Source organism: Hirundo rustica, chromosome 4, assembly GCF_015227805.2.
Source record: "Hirundo rustica isolate bHirRus1 chromosome 4, bHirRus1.pri.v3, whole genome shotgun sequence".
Taxonomy (NCBI): Eukaryota; Metazoa; Chordata; class Aves; order Passeriformes; family Hirundinidae; genus Hirundo; species Hirundo rustica.
The window spans coordinates 56,203,770-56,229,640 of record NC_053453.1 but is presented as its reverse complement, the minus strand read 5'-3'; the positions used below and the strand labels follow the sequence as shown (position 1 = coordinate 56,229,640).

Below are 25,871 nucleotides of genomic sequence, written 5' to 3'. Positions count from 1 at the left end.
AGCATGGAAAGTGTTTCTGTTTAAAGGAGTAGCTAAAGTGAAAACGAATATAGCTACTTGTATGATTCTTAGGTGTTGGGAGCAGGAAGAAATCCCTAAGAAGAAATAAAAGTGTTTTCATTTAGCTGAAGATGAGGAGGCCATAGTGAATTCTTGCGGGGTCTCTGCTGTTGAGGATATCCACGTTTAGGAATTTGCCAAAGCAGTGAGTTCTGCATATAGTTTGAGTAACTTCAGGACACCACTGCAGAGGTTGTTTAAGCTGTACCCTATAGCCTCCTACTACAATGCTGAGAAATTAGAGAAATTGTATCAGTAACTCTTCCACCTCACAAAACTGAGCCAGTAGGAGCCAGCACAGATTAGGTGTGAAGATCAGATCTGGCAAGAGTTCCAAAGTAGTGCCACAGTCAGAGAGCTTTAGCGCCTCATGCAGCTGGTGCTTCCTCAGTGTAGGCAGCTGCTCTCTGGGCTCTCTGCTGGAAGATTAGCAACGGGCAGATACAGGGAGGAGGTGATGGTGTTGGGATATTCCACCCACATGGCACCACTTACCTTTTACTGGAAATTTATAAAAGTGTATCAGGGACTGCCATGCTTAACTATCATCACTGGATTGCAACAGTTTCATACCAGAGGCAAGGATGTGAATTTGGCAGTGCTTTGAAACTGAGCACACAAAAGCTGCATCTCATTCTAGTCTTTGGAATCAGTCTGCCCCATGAGTTTAGAGGAGCCGTTTCTCCTTTTTATGTTTCATTTTTCCTAGCTGTAAGATAAGAATCATGGTGTTGATCTGCTTGAAGCTTTTTGAAATCTGTACAAACCCAATAAGCTCATTTGGAGCAGCTCAACAATGGCTCCCTGGCTTATGGAAAGGACGAGCTACAACTTCTCACCCATTTGTGTAGCACTTGGTCCATCAGACTACACGAGGTGTCTGGCTTTGTCTGAAGGTTTTTGCAGCTGCTCTATCTTCAGCAGGAAAGTGAATGAACATTTCAGTTCAGTGTCCTGGGACAGGTTAGTTTTCGTCGATTTTTCAGTATAGGTCTTACCCTGTTATCTCAAGAAACAAGTAAAGCAAATCAAGATCAATACATTTTTTTTAGTTTACTCATATCCTGGTTAACATGCTGTATGCAAGCAGTAGCAAACATCGAACTCAGGCAAATATCTTTCATGCTGTAGTAGGCAGTCTCTACAAGTGCAGATGCCAGATCATTTTTTCCTCTCTTGCTAGTCTTTGAACTGTCCTGAACACAAACATAGAACAACTACGCTTTAATGATCACAATTTAAAGGAAAACTATTTCAATTTCTATGTGGCATATTCTTTCTCATGCTGCTTATAAAGTGAGATGGAATTGCACAGCAGGACAGCCAACAAAGCCCTAACAATGTGCTTGTTTTATATTGAGAGGAGCTACAAACTGGAACTTTACTTTTGAAAAATTATCCAGAAGTCTTCAACAGTTTGATATAGAATTATGTTGCAAGGAGTTGCAGCAGAACTCACAGTGTTGCAAAATAAAAATAAAGGAAGACTAATTTACAATGAATATATCAACAGCTGCCACTATACTGAAACCAAAGGAGCTGCAATGTGCAGGGCTGTGAAAGTTTAATCCACTGGGAAGAGGAGGCATTGACCACAACTTTCAAAAGAACTCTTTGTCATAAACGACATTCTGGCCAAATATAGAACTTTGGCTCAACTTTAGCAACTATTCTACCATGCTCTTTAGGACAGTGTCTAGGGATTAACTCCTATGAAAAAAACCCCAAACATTTGTGTGTGTGGTAAATTCTCTCCAAACATGGATTCAGGGAGAGCCCTTGTCCCACACAAGTGTCTGAGCCAAAGCAGGTGGCATGCAGTGATGGTGGGGTTTAAGCTGAGCTATTAATAACTATCTTGGTCTTGAAGAACATCATATCCAACCTCTTTCTATGGAAGAGAGTGACACACTCCAAGTTTTATCAGCTGCTTCAAGAGTTTTGGTTTTGTCATTGGAATCTTTAGAGTGAGGCTGTGCTGGGGAAGAACTCACATAGATGTAGATATTTTACTATTTACTATTTACTATTAACTATTACTTTATAGCTCACAAAAAGTGCAGGTGGGGATCTGACATTATAGGCTAATTCCCACTGATCTTTTTGATGACAGAAACAGTCTGTTCAAACCCTAGTCTGAATCTGAATTTTTTCTTCCCTCACCAACTGTGAATAATTCTTTGTGAACAAGTTCCTTATTTTTATTCCAGCCTGATTGCTCATTTCTTGACTTGGCTAACTGATGAGGAGCCTGGTAGACAAATGAAAAATGATCTACCGTTTGATCTGTTACCACCTAATTCTCTAAGCCATAGTTCAGGAGTGCATACAATACCCTGATGCTACTCCCCCATCACATAGAGGAGGACTGTTTAGTGTGTGTGTACATAAACACATCTATATTGAGACTTTATTGCATCAGTTCTTTATTTCATCTGCTTCTGCAGTTTTAAGTACCAGGTGCCAGGGTAGAAAATATGATAGTTGTAGCAACCACTCTGTCTAAAAGCCTCTGAGAGGTCTCATCAACCCGTCCTGAGTTTAGCAGAGAGTTACAACACCTTCACAAAGTCACAGATGATCCACCTCCACAATGTAGGCTTGACTGACTTCCAAGCACAGCTTTTACCTGCAACATTCACCCTGGCTGAACAGGTCCTAATCCTCGTTCAGGCTATCCAAAGTATTTCAATTAATGTAGTTCTACCTTTTCTTCAGTCACAAACTAATTCATGCTGCAGTAATTTTTCTTTGTAGATTTCAAAGCCAACACTTTCAGTATGAAGAATAATTAGAGAAATCTGCAGCAGTATACATTTTAACATATTTGGTAACATATAAAGATGTACCTCTTTAACTGCAAATACCCTAATGTGTAGCTGTAGTAAATCACACTGTAGGTTCAGTCATCCAGGTCTTACCTCTAGCAATGACCCCAAACAGACGTGTGGAGGAAAAGTCCTAGAAGCAGGGTAGGTAGAAGGTGGTGCTTTTCCCACCGTAGCTATGATGACTTTGGCAAGAGCTAAACTAGGGATATCCTGAGTAGGAAGCAGCAGTTGGAATGATGTCTGTTGTTACAAACCACTCTTCCCTTACCCTTTCTTTGAGCTTTTTTGTACATATAGACTTTGTCGAGGTTGTATGAAATACTCATTCTCTTGTTAATTTTAAATCTGTTATCTCATAATTGCATTGGATGCCCTAGAGGTTTTTTTGGGTGATGAGGAATAGTGAATATTCATTCCCTGTTTATCTACTCTCACCATCTAAGACATTGTAGATCTTCATTATTCCTTCCTCACCTCTCCCCTGTCATCTCTCTTGCAGAATTAAGCATGATCATCTCTTTAGTTTCTGTTGTGACAGGTGCTCTGTGCACAGGAGTTATCCAAGGACTGCAGGGCAGGTGTGGTCTGGGGAGGGTGTGAATGTCCTGTTCTCTTAGTTGTGCTGAGCAGGGAACCTGATGGGGCTGGAGCTCCCCTCCAGCCTTTCTGTGTAAACCTGATCTCAGAGTAGGTAGGAGGGACTCAGTCAGGAAGCTGCTGGATCAGCCATCTAGATCTGAGAATCCCTCCTAGATGCCACACTAAACACAGCCTCATTTTACCTTTTCTCCTTTGCCACTTCCAAAATGAAACCACCATCTCCAAACAGTCGATCACAGGTGACAGAGAGCCATAGAAATAGCAGAGCAATGTTTCTCCTTCTGTACCATGCAGGTCCTACCTTAAAGACAGGAAGGAATCTGTTTATTTATTTATTTACTTATTTATGCTGCCTTCAAGCTGCATTTATTTAGATCATGGTTTACTTCCATGGCCTGGACGGAGAAAACCACTCTGGATAATGCTGCAGCAGTTCAGTCTGCTGTTAAGCAGTAGATCTGATCTGCACTTCTCAGAGACCCAGAGCACAGTGTTTGGGCCATAGTTAAAGGAAATTCAGCAGTGTTTGACTCTCCTGAATGGCTCTGAGGAGTGCAGTGGTCTCATATAACTTCCCAGGGTGCAGCATGCAGCACTACTCAGTTTTCCTGTAAAATACTGCCTGTCACAATTCCACTAAACCATGTCTTCCCTTCATATATCTCTGCAACAGGATTTGCTAGAAGCAGTCCTGGAAGACAGTAGTAACTCTTTTTGTGACAGTAGGGGAGCTAAGGAAATCTTCTCTCAAAGAGAGCCCATGCTTTAGTGTCCATTCATGTTGTTCTGGCTCATCTACTTTTGAGGGGAAAAAAAAAAAAAAAAAGGGAAAAGTTCTTAATCCTCCTGCACATACACATTATAAACTCATGACTATACTAATGCAGTAAGAATAACACCCTCCCCAATAATCACTCTGTCATCAAACAGCTGGTAATGACAGAAAGACAGAAATACTGCCCAAATCCCACCCATGCAGCAAGAGTCATTGTTCCCAACTGTATGGCTTCATAAGGGCCTTGAGACTGTTAGCATGTAATTGAAGTAATTATGCATTGAATGCAACAGGAAACAGATGTCTAAACTTCTTTTGAGATAATTACAAATAGCATTTTCCAAAGGCTCCAAATGCCACTCCCAAAAGTACCAAAATCACTTAGATGGACTTCAAGTTTCACTTAGCTTAATTAACAGATTCAATAAGGTTCAATTTGTAGAGAAAAGGGTCAGATTAAGGGTTATAAAGATGCATTTAATCAATAGTTTCAATTACATAATTTTATAAGATTTAAGTATATTTTTATGAAATTAATTTATAGCCAGCTCTCCACAATTCAGTAGTTTCTGGTAGGTGTTATTTGCAAATCCTAAAGTAGTGGCTAAACGTGCAACATTAATTTACAGCACTCGGCAAAAGTGAGAACTAATACAATATAAAGTCAGAGCCACATTCATAAGGAAAGTATTTTGTTCTTTGAACATTGAAACCTTTCACTTCCATGTATAATTGGTTGGTGAGTTGAAAATAAGGAGAAAGAGATTATTCTCTATCATTTTGCTGCAGAAACTCAGCCTTCACTTCATGAGGAGACATTTTTAACATTGTATTTTCTAAAATAATACTAAAAGAAATTGAATTAATTTTACTTTTTTGGGCAAGGCCTTAACAATAATCTGCTCAAAGTCCCACAGGCTTAAAGGACTTCTTGTCTAGGTCTAATGGCAGCAGTATTAACAAGTGTGAGTCAACCCAGAAAATGGTAATTTCCTGTCAAGAGTCCTCCAACAAATGTCGCTTTTATATCTGGCAAAGATCACTAGGCCCCACTGTTTTGAGTTCAGCTTAAGCACTCTTCATTAAACCGGATGTAGAGTGTGAAAGGTGATTCAGGCAGCATGGGCCGGCATCCGCCCAGATGGCTCTGCTTTGGACACTCCAACAAGGCTGAATAGATGCTTCATCGGGTGAGTTAATAGTCAGGCAGGGGCCGATGAGTACTTTAAAAATATTGTCTTTCAATAGTCTCTTCACTGTAGGGAAAAAGAAGCCACTGAGTCATTTGCGATTAGCTGACCTACCGTTACAAAACTTTCCATCTTGCATTCAGTCATAACAGAATTTATTGTAAAATACTGGATATTTAGAGTCCATGTTATTTTCAAGCCATTACTCTTTTTACATTCACGACACATTCATAAACACAGCTGCACTGGGTGCGCTTGATGAGAAGGAAAAGCAGCACACTGTGTCCTGTCCCCTCATGCACAGCCATTCCCCTGCCTTCTCAGTAAGCCTAGGCATGGCCTCTGGGCTGCACATTGGAGGAGGAAGATCTTCTTCCAGTGCATCCTGAAGTTCATTCTGGGAGCCATTTCATTGAGACTTCATTTGCTCAGTGGCACAAGTTTTGTGGTTGCCAATGACCAAAATGCAATGTGGCTTCCCCACATACTGCTGTGTACAACAAGGAGACCCACCACAATATTTCCGGAGTTCATTCTCTTCTTCTTGGTGATAGCTGAACATATTTGCAGTCTACAAATTTTCAAATAGCAAATTATCCTGGCTGAAGATAGGGGTTTCTCTTGGCATTTGTAAGGGATATGAAAGCAATTCCCCTGTTAGAAGTCACAACCATATTTTCAAAACCTCAAAGGAAAATTGCACTGTGTCAGGATGGCAAAGACTTCTGCTATGGTTAACAACAAAATAGATCAATTATCTCACTGGGAAGAAGACAGAGAGGATCACTGGTGTATTATGGCACAAGTCTAGGATAACCCTGTTGTAAGTACACTCTTTAGTACAAGAATCTACAGTGATTTCAAGTATCTATCAGTGGGTAATAAAGGCAAAGACCACCATAACTGGTATCAAATAAAACACTGCTGAAGGCAAAGAAGAAAGTTTTTAGCTTGGGCCACATATTGCTTCAAAGCTTGAGTTTCATTGTTGCTGATCATTGGAAGTTCTCATCTTTAATAAAAGCTTTTGGAAAGCCACCAAGTCTGAAAACTTGATTCTTCTTCAAAGGAATATAAGGCTTTTTGCACTCAGTATGTAAGCTCTGCTGAACTTTCCTACTAAAAAAACCCCTTTTTCTGGGATGAAAATGGAAATCTGGATAGTGTTGTAGAGACCTGTTGTTGTGTCAGTGTTTCCAGGACAGCTTATTCTGGCAGCTGGATTAGCAGGACAGTGTTGAAATGTTGATGTTCCAGGGTGGTGCTGCAGTTTAACACCCTGTTTTAGCAACTGTGATGGCCCAGGTAGATTCAGCCTGTGTGGTGATAGGAAGAACAGGCTAGAAAACACCTCTGATGTCTTCCCTCTCATCTGCCTACTGGCCTATCTCCCCAGGACACGCAGGGATGTGCTAAATCACTAACTACAGTACATTGGTCAAAAAGTCTTCTTTTTCTCCTCTCTAGTTAAGGGCGGCCATCATGGGGTTCTGAGCTGCCTGAGGCTGGTGAACTGTTCAAATATGTTTGAACAGCCAAGGCTGGGCTGCCTTCCTGGCTGTGATCTGAAGGGAGGCAGCACAAACTCCTCCTGGAGACACTCCTGCAATTGCCTTGGGCTTATGTAACAGTTGCTTATGCAACTGATTAACCCCGGGTTCATCCACAGCGGAGCAATGTAACGAGACCCCTTGGGAATCTCTGCTACCTCCCTCCTAGGAACACCTACTCCAGCTGTTCTCCCCATAAGCCTCCAAAATATGAGGAAGAGGTTTTGCAGCCATAGAAAGCTTTGGCGTGCAGCTTGCAAGGTCTGTCAGCATCAGAAGTGATAGTCCTACTTCGGTAACAGCTTTCTAGTTAAAGAAATTCCATTGTCAAACAACTCAAGATATGGAAATTTTAAATATGACACCTTTTGTGGAAAAGGTATAAAGACGTAAAATGCAAAAGTTCTGAAGACACGTGGCTGGCCAAGAGTAACAGGGCTCCTCACCATCTCTGTGCTGTACATGGATCACGGGGACAAGACAGGGAGAGCCGTTCCTCAGACACAGCACACAGAGGGTCTGCTCCTGCAGAACAGGCAATAAGATACGTACGTGCTAAGCAAGGCCTCATAAGCACAGTTTACTGTCTCTTGCTGGGCAGCCTGTGGCTATAGAGGGCAAAAGCTCTTCTGTTTTCCCTCCTATCTTGTCCTTCCTTAATGGAAGCCATTTGTCAAACTTCTTTGATTTGTAGTTTCCAAGTGTCACTGTGAACAGCTGGCGACTGGAAGAAATCTTCTCCTGCCTGCCTCTTTCCATAAGTTCTCCAATTAGCTCTGGGGCGAGACCACACCATTTTCCCAGAGGAACTGCCAGGATGTCTTCTGAATACTTTAAAGGGAAGGCACCTTCCCAGAAATAAAGATTTTTTTGCTTCCCTCCCTCAAAACTCACATGAGTGAGGAAGAGCAGGGACATTTTGTCTTCCAATTTTTAGTAAACAGCAAGTTTCTGAGTAAAAGTGGGAGCAAAAAAAAAAAAAAAAAAATTCAATCTATTTTTCTCCTCCCAGATACACTTAGCACTTTGATAAATAAATTCAATATTTAAAATCAGTGACACTTTTGCGGAACTTTCCCTGAAACTTTGGTTTACAGCAGACACTGGTTATCTGATATTTCACCTTCAGTATGATACCTTGTTGTAGGACATCTGCTAATTAATATGATTTTGGCTTTTTTAAACACAGAATTGTGACACCACCAGCCCTTATTTTAAAATGAAAAATGTGGCAGATGATTCTTCGATTTTATTTTTTTCTTTAATTGTAGTACCCTTTCAACGGCCCAACATCAAGAATGGAGCCCTGTTTGATGAGCAGTACTCCCAGGCTGCATCCTACACCAGTGACTCCGCGCTGGCCAGAGGTCCCAGCTGCCAACTCCTGCTACACGAGCTCCTCCATGCACTCCACGAGATACGGGAATTCCAGTGACATGTACACGCCCTTGACAACACGCAGGAATTCTGAGTACGAGCACATGCAACACTTTCCTGGCTTTGCCTACATCAATGGGGAAGCCACCACAGGCTGGGCTAAATGAAGATGACTGGTATCAGCTGAGCCCACACACTCAGAAGAGCTCTAAAACCTTCATGCTGTGTGGGATTTTCATGGACATTCTTCAAGGGAGGTGAAAATGGAAAAGATCCCGGGCAGATAAATGTAGTTCCTAAGGTGGGCGGATTGCAGACCAGTATGACTGAATGTTCCTGTAGCCGAAAAATACTTTTGTGCTGTTCTAGACCACTTTTTGGGCCGATTCTGTGCCTTTTTTAATTCTGGGCCAACCCTGTGTGCTCTCAGTTTGAGTGAGCCATTTTTACCCCCTCTCTAACTGACAACCATTAATGAGTCTTACAAGAAAAAGTAACTGAAACAGGACATATTTATAATTTGAATTAAAGACAGGAAATTCACCCTCAGCAAAATTCCGTTATCTGTTCTCCTTTTAAACTCTTAGTGCATTCCTTAAAAACCATTCTGCCGAGTCATCACTTACTCGTATCAATTCCTCTATCTAGTTCCTTAAAAGGACACGTGTTGCTGTAGGTTTCAGTTTACACCTACTTTGTATATTGATGCACCTTTCTGTTGATCCAGTAAGTTTGATCTTTACAAAAGAGAAGAAAAGACATGTAGCATTGAATTATACACTGCCTTAAGTTGACTATTGTTCTTATTATATATGTATTCGTGTTGAGTTTGCACAATCTGGAAAAATCTAACTTCTCTGGTCAGTAATGACAAGGTAAGAAGGGATTTGGAGACTGGGAATATTTTGGATTCAGAGCCACATATGTTAAATATGATGACATGAAGCAATTATATAAAGAAAATGAAAATGCAAACATGATTATTCGCTTAATTATCTATTGACAGGTATGAAACTGTTCTCTCAATTCCTTCACGTGGTGATAATTCTCTGTATGTCGACAAAAGCAAAATTCAAAGCTGTGCCTTTGAAGTTATTCTGTACTGTGTATGTGTGGAAAAATGTATTGTATTTTGGGGAGAATTTTTCTTAGACATTTTCTGTCAGATTTGTAGCTATTTGTGAGGTTTTGTTAGTTTTTATTAACATAGCTTTTTCTTCTGTATTATAAAACACACCAAGCAATTATGGTGGACCTATTACCCTATGGGTAAGAAATAAATAAATGGAAATATGACAACAGGCATTTTAGTAATTGTTTTGTAAATAAAATCTTTGATAGCACCCAGTGTGACGATAACCATGTTTATGCCTAAAATGCACATAAGTGTTGTTTGTGCAGTTGTGCAAGATACATGAGAGATTTTCACACACAAATTAAAAAAAGTAAAAGTAAATAGATGCCAGTTAAGTTTACTTGAATGCAAAAACTTCTACAAGCTGCAGACCTACAAAAAAATGTTAGATGTCATCATGTATGTTTTTAATCCAAAGAAGGACTTGAGAACAGGTACAATTCGTGATGCTCCTCCACTTGCCTGATGGACTGGTGTTCATGACCTGCCATGGTCCCTCCAAGGACCAGATGCCTTGATGAGATGTCCATGGGTACAAATGACCAGTGACTCGAGGCCAGGTCTTCAGAAGGATCAGGATGGAGGTGAATCTAAGTACCACTCAAGGGAAGCCAGAAGCACTTCTTCTCTTTTTTACAGTAAATTGTTAAACCAAAAGAAGCTTAATCCCCAATCACTGAAAGAGAGGAGAAAATGAGACTATTTTAACATACAAATATTTCATATCCTTCAGCACCTTTGGGACAACTCTGTTACCCTGATTTCAAGAGCTCTGTTAGACTGTTCAGGGAGGAGAAGGGATATTTGACACAGTGTGAGACCCAGAAATAATAAAACCTTAATAAAACCTTTCTGAATGGAAAACTGCAGCATCCTGGGTGTCCTGGAAGAGGGAATTCTGACCAATAGCAGCACCACAAAGATGCTCATAAAAAAGAGCCAAGAACATCATCAGTCAGAGAGGACTTCAAAAGTCTTTTGCAAAAAAAACCACAAAAAACCCCTCCACAGCCTTTTTTTTTTTTTTTTTAAATTAATTTAGAAGTTTGTGTTGATGCCTCAGGGGTGTGAACTACCAACATCCAACTACCTTTGAACTGCTTCCTGATGAGGGTTTTGAAATTTAAAGTAGACATTAATAGGGGGCAGTATATCGACTGGGGAAACAGAAGCCACCACCTGCATGAGAAGAGCTGCGAGGGAAAGCAGGACTCCTCCTGGGCCACTACAGCTCAGACCCCACCACGGCAGCTTTCAGGTCACAGGGTGTGCACCAGGCCAGGGAGTGCAGCAGCTCGGGAGAGCACCATAACCTCTGGGTAGAATGTCTGCTGAGGGGCAAGGAGGTCTTAAATCATCCCAGTATAAGCTGCCAAACCTCCCAAGTCAGAGTCTGCAGGCTGTTATTTAATCCTTTCCCTTGACCATGGAAATTAAAAGCTGGGGTTTCTTGCCTAGCCATGCATTTGTGTGCATATAAAGTAAATATGTGACTATGCAAACGTTGCTGAAGAAACTTTTATACCACATTCCAAAATATTCAGTCTCAATTGCAGTTTCTCTTCTGCTATTTTTTTTCTTCTTTCTCGTTTCTCTTTCTCTTTTTCTTTCTCGTTTCTCTTTCTCTTTTTCTTTCTCTTTTTCTTTTTCTTTTTCTTTCTCTTTTTCTTTCTCTTTTTCTTTTCTTTTCTTTTCTTTTCTTTTCTTTTCTTTTCTTTTCTTTTCTTTTCTTTTCTTTTCTTTTCTTTTCTTTTCTTTTCTTTTCTTTTCTTTTCTTTTCTTTTCTTTTCTTTTCTTTTCTTTTCTTTTCTTTTCTTTTCTTTCTTACATTTTTGTTTTTCCTAACAACAAATACACATTTTTATAAAGGCATGATCTTTTTCATGGGATAAAACATATAAAAAATTATAGATATATAATATATATAGTAGAATAGAAACGAATATTATATATTACAGCATAACTGACATAACACATTTAAGATTTTTAAATAGACCTACACACAGATATACATGTGTATGTATGTCTATAAAAATCCATTACAATTCTTCAAGATTTTTCATTACCAGGTAGAAAAAAAGACTCAGCGGGTGAAGAGCAGTGAGAACTCCATTCAGTAGCATGAATCCTGTTTTTGTCAGGCTACCTCTTGCTGCTAAGGTCACTACCCTTTGACAAAAATGGCCTCTGACCTCCCCAGCCCCACAATTCTGTTGTGACTGACCCTGAAACCCATTAAATTCAGGGGCAGACATTGCTTTGGAAGGTTTAGATAAAGCTGACTAACATGGGAAGGGCTCCTGGTATGCACCCATCTGAAAAGGTCTGGCAGTTCTTTGGTAGAGGATGCAATTTATTCTGTCCCTCTCTTTCACTGAAATCCTAATCCTTCATATGCTACATAAAGTGGAAACTAAAACACGCTGATGATGAATAACAATGTGCCTTTAAAGGGCAGTAACAGTTTGCTAATCTTTATTTTTCAGGTTTTGTAATTAAAAAAAAATTAATTTGCTACGTGTAACTGAGTGTTTTGCTGTGAAGTAAATCTTAGCAAGCTTATACTTTATTATAGGGTTCCAAATTTAACAAGCTAAAGACTATTTTCATTGGGTTTATCTCCAAAGCCGCATTCGTTTACAGGTGGATTTGACTCAGAAGAAATGGCTGCACACTGGATGGCTGGATTTTGTTACTCCTTGCAGTCCAGTGACTGTGCTATTCTGAATTTATATCTCATTTCTTGTGGCAAGAAACCTCTAAGGAGGAAATTCAGGTTCTGGTTTGGGTCTTAAACACCGCAGACAACATGCACCGTCACATCTGACCCCCGCTGAGCCCTGTCCATCTGCAGGTGCAACCACCGCGGCGTTTTCCGCGTTGGCACCAACGGGTCATTTGTGAGATGGGAGCTTTCCCTTTCTCACGGAAACGTTTCTCTTCCTCACGGATTCCTGAACTGAAGGAATAAAGGTTTCAAGAAGAGACTGGCCACAGCTCCGTATGAACATATTTGGATTTTTTGTTGTTGCTGCTGTTGTTAACTTGAATATATCGGTTTTTTGCTATCTGTATAATGAATTTAGATTATAGGACACCTTGAGTATGGAAATATTGTGTATCTGCTCGGTGTGGTCTAAACACACGATCTTGCAAAACCTTTATAGAGACAGACAGGGTTCACCTTTGCCTGAGTCTGCTGATGCAGCCCACCTTCCCCTCCTGCCTCCTCCTGAACAAAACGGAGAATTTTCCTGTACCACCATTGCTCTGGTGGGTTAAACTTGAGAAAAACGGGGTTGGTTTCGCTTCCAGACGCCGAGGCGAAACCGCGCCTCAGGGAACACACGCAGACATCGCCCGCGGTACGAGCCCAATGACGTAAAAGCCTAAGAAAAAGCGGCCAGCCCCGGTTGCGGTAGCCCTTCGCCTTGCGACAGACACGGTGTGCACGGGGCAGGTCGCAGAGAGCACACGATGGGGCAAGCCTGAGGAGGAGGGAGGGATGTGCCGGGCAGGGTCCAGCGTCGCCGAGCGTCCCGGGAGCGCGCGACCGCCGCTCCTCCCGAAGGGAGCCCTCGGCGCTCCGGGCACGGACTACAGCACCCATCGTGCCCCGCGGCAGTAAAGCCCAGCGCGCCGCGCCGTTCGGCATGCTGGGAGATGGAGTCCTCTCTCAGCACCAGCCGGCCTGAGGGACGGCAGCCAATAGGAGGGCTCGGCGTGCGCGCCGCCGGCCCCTCCAGCCAATGGCGCGCTGACGCTGCCTGCCAGTGCGGGCGGCTTCCGCGGGGAGCGTCGGGCGCGTCCGGGCGTGCGGGGCGCGCGGGCGGGGCGCGGCCGCTGCCGGCGGCGCCGGGCGGAGCGGGACGGTCGGGCATGGAGCCGGGCGCGGAGCTGGGCGCGGTGCTGGAGGCCGTGGAGGGGCGCGGCGGCGGCGCCGAGGCGGTGGAGCGCGTCCTGGCGCGGTACAACGAGGAGGTAACGGGTCCCATCCCCCTCCCTTCTGCGCCGCCCCGCCCCGCCCGCCGTCGGCAGCGCCGCCAGCATCGTCCTCGTCCCTCCCGGGCTGGGTTCTGCAGCGGGTCCCCAGCGCTCGCCGCTTCACCGCCATGGCCCCTGTCCCCCACAGCCCCTGCCCGGCGCAGCCTCCCGGCCTCCCGTGCGCTCCCCGCCCGCAGGCCGTGCAGGGCAGCGCGGCGCTGCCGGGGCCGGGGCCAGGGCAGTGTCTAGAGGAAAGCAGACTTCCAGGGGAGCACAAAGCCCGTGGCCAGGCTCGGCCCCCGGCACCTGCGCTCTTGGGCTCTACGCGCCCAGCGGGTAGCGTGGGTTATCGGTGATCGGGCTGTAAAAGGGGCTGTTCGATAGCGTACATTTGTCTCACAAGTCTGTTCACCTACGCATAGCCCTGGGCAGGGGCTGGACAGAAGAACGCTGAAGTCTCTTGGTGCCTGCCCACCCGCCCGGGACGCTGCGCTTTGCGGGCAGCCCTTCGTCACGGGGAATAGAGAGGGTTTTCCATCGCCTGGACAGTGGCCGTGGCAGCGTGCGGGGGCAGGGGGGCTGTGTGAAATGCGCTGACAGACCTCGCTTCATTTTTCCGTGTTTCTGGCCAAGCAAAGGGAAAGGGGAAGACAGCTTAGAGAAGGCTGAGCTTTTAACGCTGGTAGGTGTGAAAAAGTAGTAAGGGTCTACTGCTGTTGCAGTCTGATATGGGTATGTTCAGTGAAGAAGTGAAGGGGTTTCCTGCTGATGTAGGGAGGTGAAAATCAGAGTGAAAATAGATATTGGGTGGATTTTATATTCCCTCTCCACCCCCCCATTCTGATAGGGGCATTTTGACACTTAGATTGTAGTAGAGCAGTACAGTCCTTTCTGAAAGACTACATCTCAACCCATCAGCTGTCTTCCCTTTGTACAGGTGCTTGTGTGACTGGTACACAAGTCTCTAAAGCTGGTACTGACTCAGAGTTTGGCTTTGGCTGTAGTTTAAATGCAGTCATGCTGAACTAATTATTGGCTGAAATTTGGGAATCTGTTACAGGAATGAACATTCAGATGTTTAGTTAAAGTTTCATAGCTTTGTGATTAGGGGAAGAGCCAAATGAATGTGGATGTGATGTGGGTATTCTTTAGCCTCTGAGAGGTGTCTTGAAATTTGCGATCTTAAGTGCAATATGTTTTACATCTAACAATGGTAGTAACTGATTTCTTCACTCAGACTTGAACTTGTAGAAGAACCTCGAGTAACAGTCTTGACACAGGCTGCCTTTGTGCATGTGGAAGTCAAAGGCAGACTTTGATGCAGCTGCAGGGCACTTTCCCTGAAGGATTGGTAGATCAGCAGTGCATGAGACACATCTGTTTTAACTTGCTGACATCTGAGGTACAGAGGAAGGATCCTGATTGAAGGAACCTTTTGTCTCCATCCTTACTCTTCAAGATGACCCCCTGTTAAATGTGTTCTGTCAAAAAGCATCCATGAGCATAATTTCTTAATTTCACTGTACTAGGTTTTATGCCTTCTCAGCAGCTTTCCCAGATGAATTATTTTGGCTTAAGTTCTCAAGGACAGAGTGAGAGCTCATGCAGCTTCTATTCTGACAGTTCAAGTATTTGCATGAAATCTTGGAGTTAAATGTGTAGCTAAATACTTCTTTTGGAGTGGGATGAAAAACTTTAATGCAGTCTCAGTATGACATTGCTATTATTGCATTTCTTGTTCAGACTTTTTAATAATATTTCCTTCATCTCTTTTTTTGTACACTTTGTTGCTGACACTTTGTCTGTGGGCCAGCAAAGGCTGGGCAGAGCGCTCCAGGTTCCAGAGCTTTAGGTTTCCTTAGTTTTTTCCAAGTAACAAATTAAATATGTTTTAATTGAAAAGAAAGGATGAATCAAGTGTAGTTCCAAGGTGCAGGTGCCTGTAGAATAACCATAATAAGAGAAATTAATAGGTCTGTTGGTGCTTCTCTGTGCTGTCCCATTTGCAGTGATTATTCCAAATCTCTGTTTCTCTATTGCTTAGGCTTGTTCTCTCTACATTGCTTTCGTAAATTTGCAAAAATGTACGTGTGCAAACATGAAGGTTGGATTCTCTTGGTTAATTGCTCATCCTTTAATGTTCACCTGCTTTTGGTTCACATGTTGCTGAGCTGCTGTGATCCAGTTGGGAGCCCTGTAAGAGAAAGGAAGGGGATTATGTGTCTGCTGTTGGGAGAGGAAGGGAATGATTCTCCTGCCATCCTCAAGGCACTAACTGATGTTGGTAACCTTTGGTGGTTGGGTAGATGTCCAAGGCCTTTCTGTGTAATTGTGAGCTTGGGTCTTGAAAGGTAAGAAGACCCATGAATGTGCTATGGAAAATCCCTTTCGCTTTCCAGTTGCTTGCGTGATGTAGCAAGTTGTGTATTAGTAGTAGAAATTGAGATTTTTAGTTTTTGGAAGCTGTTCATCATACTTGATCATTTAGATTGGAAGGTTTAAAATGTTCAGTATTAGTGCTGTTTTCTTTGTCTGGCAGAATAACTTTTGCCATGTGAGTAATATTTCACTAATAGCATTCTTCAGGGTACTAACATAGAACTAGACCCAATTGCTATTTGACACCCAAATGCTATTTGAAGTGTTTAATAAAAAATAGGGACTTCTTGTTAGACCATATCTATCTTGTGTTTAACTGTACTGGAGAAGCAGATACCTTGGTAAGGTGTTTTAGAAGCTGCCAGAACACAAAAACTGGTCATTTTTATAGCAAGGCTTGTTTGATTTGTACTGCTTGTTTTCTGGGCAAGGTGATGCTGTGGTGGTTCTGGTTTGGAACAGTCAAAGCAGTCAAAAGCTTGTAAGCAAGATCTGCTTGGGGAAGAATCTGGGTTATGAGGTATGTGTAAAACACAAGGCAATCTCTCTCATTTTTCATCCTGTCAAGTGCCATGTGTGAGGTGGTTGACTCACATCCCACAGATAAAAGCTTGCTCTGCACCAGTAGTAATTATGAAACTCTTCACTGGAGTCACTTACTGAAGCTTTTGCTGTTGGGGATGATGGGAAAAAGATGACATAGTTGTAGCCTCATTATCTGAGGCTGGGTTTAACCAGACCCCTGAAATTTTTGAATAGTTTTGCAGGTATTACATCCTCAGCAGCTGCTGTGCATGTAACAAACACAAACTCTTGTTTTTACTTACAGAATCGGACCACTTTCAGATTTGACCCTGCAGATGAAGACAAAAGAAGAGTGAGTATAATAGGCTGTTGAGCTGCATACCTCAATGTAGAAGTATAAAAGAGTAAAGATGGTCTCTTAACTTAGCTGCCATTGTAAAATGGTGCAAGCAATGAGTATGAAGTTATATTTTAATTTTTGCTTCTTCAGTCCAAGAGACATGATAACTGTACATTCCCTTTTTTTCTTCTGAAAGAGAAATTCCCCTAGCAAAACCCCCAGTCTTGAATGAAAATAGTTACAGAAGCGCCTATGAATTATCTTGTTGGGTACAGATTTGAGATGAGGGGGAGGAATAAGGGTAAAGATATTCTTCTGTATCCACTGAGGTAAAATTTTGCAATAGATTTTTCAGTTTTCCCTCTTCTCAGCAGGTAACAATGTGAGAGATGTATTTCTTGTCTATGTGAGATGCTTAAAGAACTCTAGGGATTAAGATGAAGGCATAAGTACAGAAGAAAGCTGTAAGGAAGACAGGGTTACAGAAGCCTATTATTCCAAAGATGGCTGGAATCAGCGAGATGTGATATGTGCGTGTCAAGTGCCAAAGCTGGGAAATGTGAATTGACCTGTCCAGGTGTTGGCTTAATTAATCCCTTGAGATCCACCCACAGACCTGCATTTAAAGCTTGGACATGGAATTTTTTATTTTTTCTTTTGTTATTTTTAGGATGTAATATGTCATAACAAGCCCCTTCCTTTCTGTTGTGTAATTAGCTTTGGGGCTGATTTACACATTTTTTCAGAAAATGTTCATTAGTGAATGAGGCGATATGTTTCTGCTATTTCTGGAATAAACTCAAAGCATGAAATCAAAATTGCAAGGTTCCTACAAGGATAGCTGGTCTGAAATTGAGCACACATCATTTCATTCCATGATCTTGTGCTAAATCTGAATATTTTAGGGTGTTATGGTTGTTTTCTGGTAGAAATAGGTGGGATGATAAGTCTGTCAGTCTTTTGCATTTGCAAACCCATCAGCTGTTTGTACTGTAATCTTCAGCTGCAATTCCTTGTTACACAGGGGACTGACTCAAAGATCTCTTAGCTTTGCTCTATATTTACTCGAAGCTGACACTCGGTGATGTGGTGATGGACTGTGTGTGTCCTTTCTGATTGTAGAAGAACTCAGCTGGGATCTGAGGTGTTCTTACCTCTGTTCCCTCACCATCCCTACCATCCCTTTGTACACTGCGAATGAGCAAACATCTAGTCTGAAAAATTGATTGCCAGCTACAGAACACAGGAAAGGAGAAGAGAGCAGAAGCCAAATTGGCAAAAGCCAAATAAAGACAATGAGTTTGGAGAGGTGAATGTAAGTTATACAGTATAAGGATTTTTTTTTTTTTAAGCCACCCATACACGCCAGTGACATCCTGAAAATACAACAGATAAAGGCCAAAACTCTGGCTTGACTAGAAGCTGGGTCAGTTGGACGGAGTAAATTGTTCTGCACTGATATATGACTATCAAAGCATGATGCTTTTAGGCTATAACCTAACTAAATCAGCAGTGAGTTTGTGATACCAAATTCCAGGAGGATAGTAGGTTGTGTCTTCTAGAAGTGAGGTGATGCTATCAGCTTGTCTATCTGGACATAGCCACAGGACTGTAATACATCCCAGGGTGATGAAAACACAAGACTGTAATGTGAGCTGTCCTTGTATTTGTCCTGGTTGTCTGTTTGAAGATGTATGTGTCTGCCTTGGCCTGTCTGTTGTGAGTGTTCTGGATATAAATCAGATGGCAATCTGTGTTGTACTGTCAGATCCCTCAGATACCAGGCACATTAAGTCAGTGCCAATGCTTTTAAGCTTGTTTTATACTAATAAAAATTATGAATTTCTGGAAGCCTGTTTTCAGTTTCTGTGTATAAACAGTCTAAAAATTGCCAACCAGAAGTAAATGTGTTCTGGAATATCAGCTGAAATTAAGGCAGTGGTGTTGTTTCTGAGGAGCTTAATGAGCTCTTAGAAAACTAAAATATTTGTCTCAAGCAGTCAAGAAGTCGTTGACGGTGTTTTGCAGGGAAAAGCTGAGTCTTCAGAACTGCAACACTTCACAGCACCGTGGCATGGTTGAGACAACCAGTTGGTTCTTTAGGTCTGTTCTGGAATCCACTCCAGGAAAGTAGTATCTATTAACTTGACCAGGCAGTCACGTTGGAGAGAGTTGTCAGGTGTAGTGTGTGTCTCTTTGTGGCGCAGCAGGTGCTTCAACTCATGCTCATGTCCTAATACAAAAAGGAAAGGGTTTTTTGGACCACTTGGTCCTTATTTAATAGCTTTGCTCTCCATGATTTATACTTTGTTGGGGCCAAATACTGTTTCTGAAGTAGCAACACATTTGTGCTGTTTACAGACTTCAAATGGCAAGAAAATTACAGTTCTGTTTGTGCCCTGGAGATGTGTCTCAGCACTGATTGCCTGCTTGGTCACAGCATTCCACAGCTGGAAGCTGCCACAGCACCATGTGCTGTGATATAACAGATGAAGTAAATCTGTCCAAGATGGCAAGTGAGGCTTTTTAATTTGGATGTAGGCCCTGAGTTGGCAAGAGGAAGGGGGGAAAAAAGGGAAGCAGTAGCCAAATGTAAGAATATAACTTACAAGCCATCTTCTTACCTCACATGATAGCACTCTTTCCTCTTTGGCTCCACACCTTTCTGTCTGCTTCACCTTTTGTAGTATTTGCAGCATCTGGTTTCTGCAGTATTAAATCCAGCTTACTGTGTTGGAGCTCTTAAAATCTTCAGAATTTGAGACCAGTGTTCTTGAGTTACTGTCCAGGTTCAATTTGAACATGATGGATCTAAAAGTCAGTGGGAATAAAATCACCAAAACAGTCTTTTCCCCTTGCTTCACTGAGTGTTTTCAAGGTGTTGAAATAGCTGACAGTAAATCATATCAAATGTACTGTGGGGCTTTCTCTACCAGTTAAATTCATGATGTGGGGGGAATTCTCCAAGTCTGTGGACAGTACCATATTTTAACTCTGGAAGGATGGAAGTGTGTTGATGGAGCAAGATGCTGTCATACTCTGAATCTTAGAAGAGCCTCATTCCTAGTGCTGTTGATGCTGTGATGTTTCAGGGAGGTCTGAAGGTTCCTGCAGCCACCAAGGCACCATTTTTCTTCTCAGTAAATTTGAGGCAAGCTTTTAAAGTCCATTAGTGAGTGTCCTTGTAAAAATATTTAAGTTCTCCTGTGGGCACACTGTGTGGTATCTTAGTATTAGCTGCTGTTGTTACTGTTCTGACTTCAAAACCCCTTAAGGGAGTACCAGTCTGCAAGAGGAAAAAAGTACTAAGTATCCTTCTTTGGTACTGAGCATTTGTTCTCACGGTCCCGCCCTTTCCCATCCAGCATTTTTCAGCTTTTACTGAAACCTCTTAGGGTTCATGAAATCCATCTCTCCTTTTAACATCCTTCTTTCGCCATGGGATTGCAGAGGATAAAAGGGTTCTCCCTCTCCCTGTCCATGCGGTGAGCAGGGGCTGCTGTGAGTGCAGCTATGCAGGATTTCACCTTTCTATGCCTCCGAAGCAAGTGTTTAATCCACCAGTTCTGTCAGAAGGGATTGCTCTGTGTGCTCCTCACCTCACCTGCAGAACTGTTGTGCTCTGACATGTTCAAGCCATCGTCTTGGAGCTGTGCCATGTCAGAGCTGGCAGGCTCCTGCCAAACAGCCAACCTCCCGCTGTCAGCGGAGGTTCAACAATGAAGTGCTCAAAATGAAACTGAATCCTCAAGGAATGCGAGTATACACCTGCTCTTCCCACCCACCTCTGTCCACCAAGACTAGGCAAAAATTTGGCATGGCCTTTTCAGGGGGGGTTGTCTAATTGTCCTGTTATTCAGCACACGTGGTGACACGTGTTATGTAAATGTTGCCTTGACTTCCAGAGAAATGAGTTGTAACTAACATTTCAAATATTCTAGGGCTTACTTTCTCACTGCCACGGATGCTTAGCTCTGAAACCTACTAGACACTTAAACACAGAAACTGAAGAATTGCACTCCCCTTTCCTCTCCTTTCCCCTCCCCCAGCCTAATCAGCCTGCAAACAAAGAGAGTGGAAGATAATGGAAGTAAAGAAATTATGTTGGCTCAAAGCCACACAGCAGGTCTGTGGCTGAGCAAGGGAGAAAACACAGGTCTCTTGTATCTCAGGAGAGGTGTTTTTCTACTGGGCTGTGTTGCTTTTTAGCATCAAGACTTTATGCTGTCAAGATTAAGTACCAAAATAGATTAATAGTTTATTTGTCAAAACAAGGTGACAAATGGGTTTTTTCTGGTCTTCCTGTTTTAACATAAGGTTTAACACTACGGCATAGACAAAAAGAATGGTGTCATTGTTCTGTGTTAGTATTAGCACAAAAGCTGAGAAATCTTGAATTTCAGAGAAATGGATGGATTTTGCAATTAAAAAAAAGTTAAAACTAGAAACTGCCTTGAGTCTGTGAAAAAGTATGTGAAAAACACTTCTTGCTGTAGCATGGCTGATGAAAGTCAGGATGTTATCTGCATGTTGAAAGGATGCAACCCCAAACAAAGAAATGTTAAAATCTTGCAGTGACCTAAAGGGTAGCAACAAAGCCCCTGAAACTGGAATAATCATCATACCTGTTGTGGAAGGCTGAGGTACCTTCCTGTCTGAATTTTCACTTGCTTTCATTTCCAACTGCATTAAAAAAAAAATAATCTGTGTCCCTTAGTTTATGCCATGCTAATGGCCTACAGCATGGTAGAAAGAGCACCACCTAAAGAAGATGAAAAGCATAATAATATTGTTGTGGTCACATCTCTTCCTGTTTCTCTTCTCTCTGTGCATCATTTCCCTTGTACCATCAAGGCCAAAACAGAAGATGTGAAAATGTGCAGGATGGCATTTGGTTTTAGTTGTCTCCAAGGCAATTTCCTAATGGGGTGAATCTTTCCATGGATAGCTCTGCAATTATAATCAGATACTCTAGCTTTTCCTGAGTTGCTGATGGCTCTTGGGATCAGCCAGCAGTGATTCACCATCACTGATTGCTGATTCCTCTAAAATCACGCTTGATGGCTCCCTGGGTCTTAACTCCAGATAACTTTGTCAGCAGGTAAGTTGTAAATAGGTTGCTAAATCTTAAAAAAAAAAAAAAAAAAATCTGTTTAATACCTATCTTTAGTACAACTGTTCAGAGTTGAGACTCTTCTGGTGCCGTGTTTCACTAAGGTTTGAAGCCAAGAGATGATTTTATATATTTGAAACTAAATCGTGTGTCATTTACTGTACGGAGGGAAGGTTAGACTTCCACCTCTCCTAGCATGTCACCGGGAGGGTGGTGCCCTTTGGGATCCCTCCTGCAGTACTTTTGGCATTTTGCAATGACACTTTCATCGCAGCAGGTGGGTAAAACTTGGGGGGGGGGGGGGGGGGGAAGTCAGAATTTGAGTGGTTTGATCTCTTGTAGTTACATGAGTGTTCAGAATTTGGATAAATTGTTACAGACCACCTTGTAGCAGCTGTTACCAGCGAGGATATCAATAACTGCTAAGTCTAGTTGAAAAGCACTTAAATACAGAATAAATTAGCATTTATTTAAAGTTCTGTGAGCTGACTGTTCAGTTATGTGTTACTCCTCAAAACCAAACAGACCCCACACTTCAGCTTGTGAAGCAGAGTTAATTGTGTGAAAAACGCTCAGCAATAGAAAGGTTAGAAAGAAGTTGAGCTGTGACTAATTTGACTGTGGATCTGGACTGATCATTTTTTGTTTTGGGCATTTTTAAAAACACTTCAAAATGCCATTTTCAGAAACATTTAGTGCAAGTCTAGCATACCACGCTTAAGTCAGGGAGTTGTGCAGATCTGTGTGCGCAGCATTAGGTTAGTGGTGAAGAATTCTTAGAGCTCTCTTGAGTATCTTTTTCCAGCCACAGTAAGTATCTATATGCCTGTACAGGTGGTCACATGTAAGGTTTATAGTGTTGTAGTGTCTCTAATATTCTGATAAAGAATTCTTATGTTGCCTATGTGATAAGAGGTGGGGTTCGTTCCTTGTTTCCAAACTCTTGCTGGGTTATTCTAGTCAGGGCTGTGGAAATGCAGTCAAGGTCTTGGTTGTCTGGGTGGTGCTTTGGGGTGGGCTTAACCCCAGGACAAGCATACTAGAAATCATATTGTGAATTTCGACTGTTTGACTTTGTTTATAAATTTTCTTTTAACATTGTTGAAGTTATAAGAAGTTGAAGTCTTCTGTTGTTTTCTCCCGTATTTTTCTGGAGTGTCTGTTCTAGATGTGCTTTACACTTCATGTTTGTTGTTGGTAATATTTTTTATTTTGGCTTTAATTGTAAGTCATTGTGGTAATAATATTGGCTTAGGTGTCCCAACTGGAACCTTTCTTTTGAACTTTGTGTCAGGGTCATGGGCTTCTGTGCTCCTCACCTTTTCATTGTGGGGGTGATGATGAAAAGTGGAATTCCAGAGACCATTCCCCAAGAGCCGTTTTATACTTTTATACTTTACTAGTATTCCTGTCCTTTTTGTAATCACTTTCTTGACACGGACTGCCAGAGATCACAGTGTGAATTTTGGGTCCTAAGTAGACTACTTGCACTAGGGCTCTTCTACTCAGTGGCTGCCCTGGCTTCTTTGGTAATTTATTCATGTTAATGGTCAAGACACCCAACTGGGGACGAGAGGAGCATGGAGGAACTGTATCCTTGGAGGTACAGTGTCGTTTCTGTTGTATTGGGAACTTGTTTGTGACCGTGGTTCTGACTCCAGTACCCATGAGCAATAGTGTTGTCTTGAGCATAAGGCATAAAACCTCACTGGAGTCCTCTCACATCAAGCAGTCTCCTCTGGCCTCTCCTTTCGCACCTTTGATTGGTTGATCGTCCATTTCTGTCTTATAAAAGGCAATACTTCAGATGTTACAGTTCTGACCTGCAGGTTATTGGAGTGTTTTAGTTCCTCATGCTGCATTTATGTGATTATTTACCCCTGCTGTCCTGTTGGTATAAGGAACCCGTGAACTGTTTTGACATCAAGAACAATCTGTGTAGATAAAGCAGCAGCTTTTGCTGGTTTGGTAAAACTGCTACAGTCTGCCTTCAAGTAGAACTGCATTATGTGTCTGTGTCAGAGGTGTTATTTCTGAGAGTTGTACTTAAGATGGGAGAAGTCTGTCAATGGGGTGGAAGTGGCCACACAAATTACAGCTGTTACCAAATGCGGAGTCCTAATCCGTGTATGTTAAGTAGCAGTTATTCTGGTTTCTTCTTCTCCCAGCCTCCTGACTGAACTAACCTTAACTTAAATTTCTGCAGGTGCTATAGGTGTGACTGTTGTACTTTGTTGTATTTTTAAAAGCTTTCACTTCTCTCTAGCTTTGCTATTCTTCTGGAGTTTTTAGTCCTGATGCTGTAACTGGCGGTGGTGGGTAACAGCTGCCATTTTGGCCTAATGCTTTTGCAAATATTGATGTATTTGGATTGTGTCCATGAGGAAAGCTGCTTTGGGTGCTCTCTGGAGGGCTTTGGTAACAGTTCATATTTTGAAGTGCAAATATGGAATACCTCGATTCTCGAGTCAGATAAAACCTCAAAAGTTATATGGAAGCTTAGCAAAGTAGTTTCTTATTGCTGCCAATATTTTGACACTAAAACTGTTGCCTTTTTCTTTGTTATGTTTGCCTAGAAACTGTGTGAGGGAATTCTAAATATCCTTGAAAAAGACACAAAAACTTCATGTCAAGTTGCCTGCCTGGAGGCCCTTCGGATTCTCTCCAGGGACAAGAAGGTTTTAGTGCCTGTAACCACAAAGAGGAACATGCAGATCCTTATGAAGCTAGCAAAGCTGGACACTGTGGAAGATCCTCTGGAGAGAGTATCTGAATTTCCTGTGATAGTAGAAGCCTTAAAATGCCTCTGTAACATAATTTTTAATAGTTCAGTTGCACAGAAGCTCAGTTTGGAACTGAATCTTGCAGCGATGCTCTGCAATCTTCTGCAGGAATGTAAGGACCGGCCGCTGGTTGATGACATTAAATGCTTTGATTTGCGCCTCCTCTTCCTCCTGTCACTTCTGCACACAGATATCAGAGCACAGTTGCGTCAGGAGCTACAAGGGGTGCAAGTTTTGACTCAGGCTTTGGAGAGTTCCCTGAGTGTAAGATGGACAGAAGAATATAAAGCAGCGGAAGATCGTGACAGGCCTCCTCTGTCTTTGCAAGAGACAGATTGTGCCATTGAGGCACTAAAGGCTCTATTTAATGTAACACTTGACAGTTGGAATGTCCACAGCAAGGTAAGGCTTAGCTGAAGTGCTTTTTCCAATTGATTTTGTTCAGCCTGCAAGAACCAGCAGGTAGACACACAGGAGGCAGTTGTTCCTGTCACTACTTGGGCAGCAAATCTTATCCATACATTTTCTGTGTAATGGGAGAACAGTTTGGCCTGCCTAATGCAAGTTAAAACTGTATGGTTTAGAATACAAAAATGCAAAAACCACTATTTCATAAAAGTCTTTGATTTCCAAAAGAAAATAAATGTTCACTAATAATTAGCTGGCTAGGAAACACTAGGTACACTTTTATCTAAGTGTACCAGATGGGTGCATCTCTGGAGGTTGTGGACCGTGGCAACAGGGCAATAGATAGAGCTGAGAGAACTCCCTGGTTTCTGCTGCACGATAAGTACCTCAGTTCTCATTTTTAACAAATAACTCTGATGAAAGTGTGCTGCTGTTGTTAATATCTTTGTCCCATCCTCCCAACGCCAGCTTTGGACTTAAACATGATCTTTTAAGATGAGATTAAGTATAAAAACCAAATACACTTTCATTGTTCTGCCTTATGAATAAGGTTTATCTTGGTTTGTTTTCATTATTATGTCAGATTTTTTTTTCTGTAGATAAATATGCTTCCTATGTGTTGCATCCTTAAATTTATAAACAGAAATTGTAAGAGTAACTGCTGAATAACCTGACTCTGTGCTAAAGCAGGAGAATTGTAAAGGAAACCTTTATTTTTAGTCCACATCACAGTCACTAGAACAGTGTTATTTACTTTCCAGTGGACATGGTAAATATGCAGCATATAAAGATGATCAGAATTCTTCAGTAGTTAAATCTTG

At 42.2% G+C, this 25,871-nt stretch overlaps 2 protein-coding genes across 9 annotated transcripts in view; both read left to right on the top strand.

Moving 5' to 3' along the window:
* RFX4 (regulatory factor X4) overlaps positions 1-9,739 on the top strand; it is an 86,538-nt gene extending 76,799 nt beyond the window's left edge. For 6 of the 8 annotated variants that reach the window (XM_040061969.1, XM_040061966.2, XM_040061965.2 and 3 more), the window contains exon 18: positions 8,278-9,680. In XM_040061969.1, the coding sequence (XP_039917903.1) occupies positions 8,278-8,550 (273 nt within the window). In that variant the 3' untranslated portion in view covers positions 8,551-9,680. Of the gene's footprint in view, positions 1-8,277 lie in introns of all 8 variants that reach the window. The other 2 variants (XM_058420224.1, XM_058420223.1) reach the window with 1 other exon arrangement.
* A 3,677-nt stretch (positions 9,740-13,416) lies between these two features.
* Positions 13,417-25,871, top strand: part of RIC8B (RIC8 guanine nucleotide exchange factor B) — a 33,829-nt gene continuing 21,374 nt past the window's right edge. Inside the window, exons 1-3 of the mRNA XM_040063213.2 lie at positions 13,417-13,499; positions 16,711-16,758; positions 24,436-25,044. Of these exons, the coding sequence (XP_039919147.1) occupies positions 24,568-25,044 (477 nt within the window). The 5' untranslated portion in view covers positions 13,417-13,499; positions 16,711-16,758; positions 24,436-24,567. The remainder of the gene's footprint in view (positions 13,500-16,710; positions 16,759-24,435; positions 25,045-25,871) is intronic.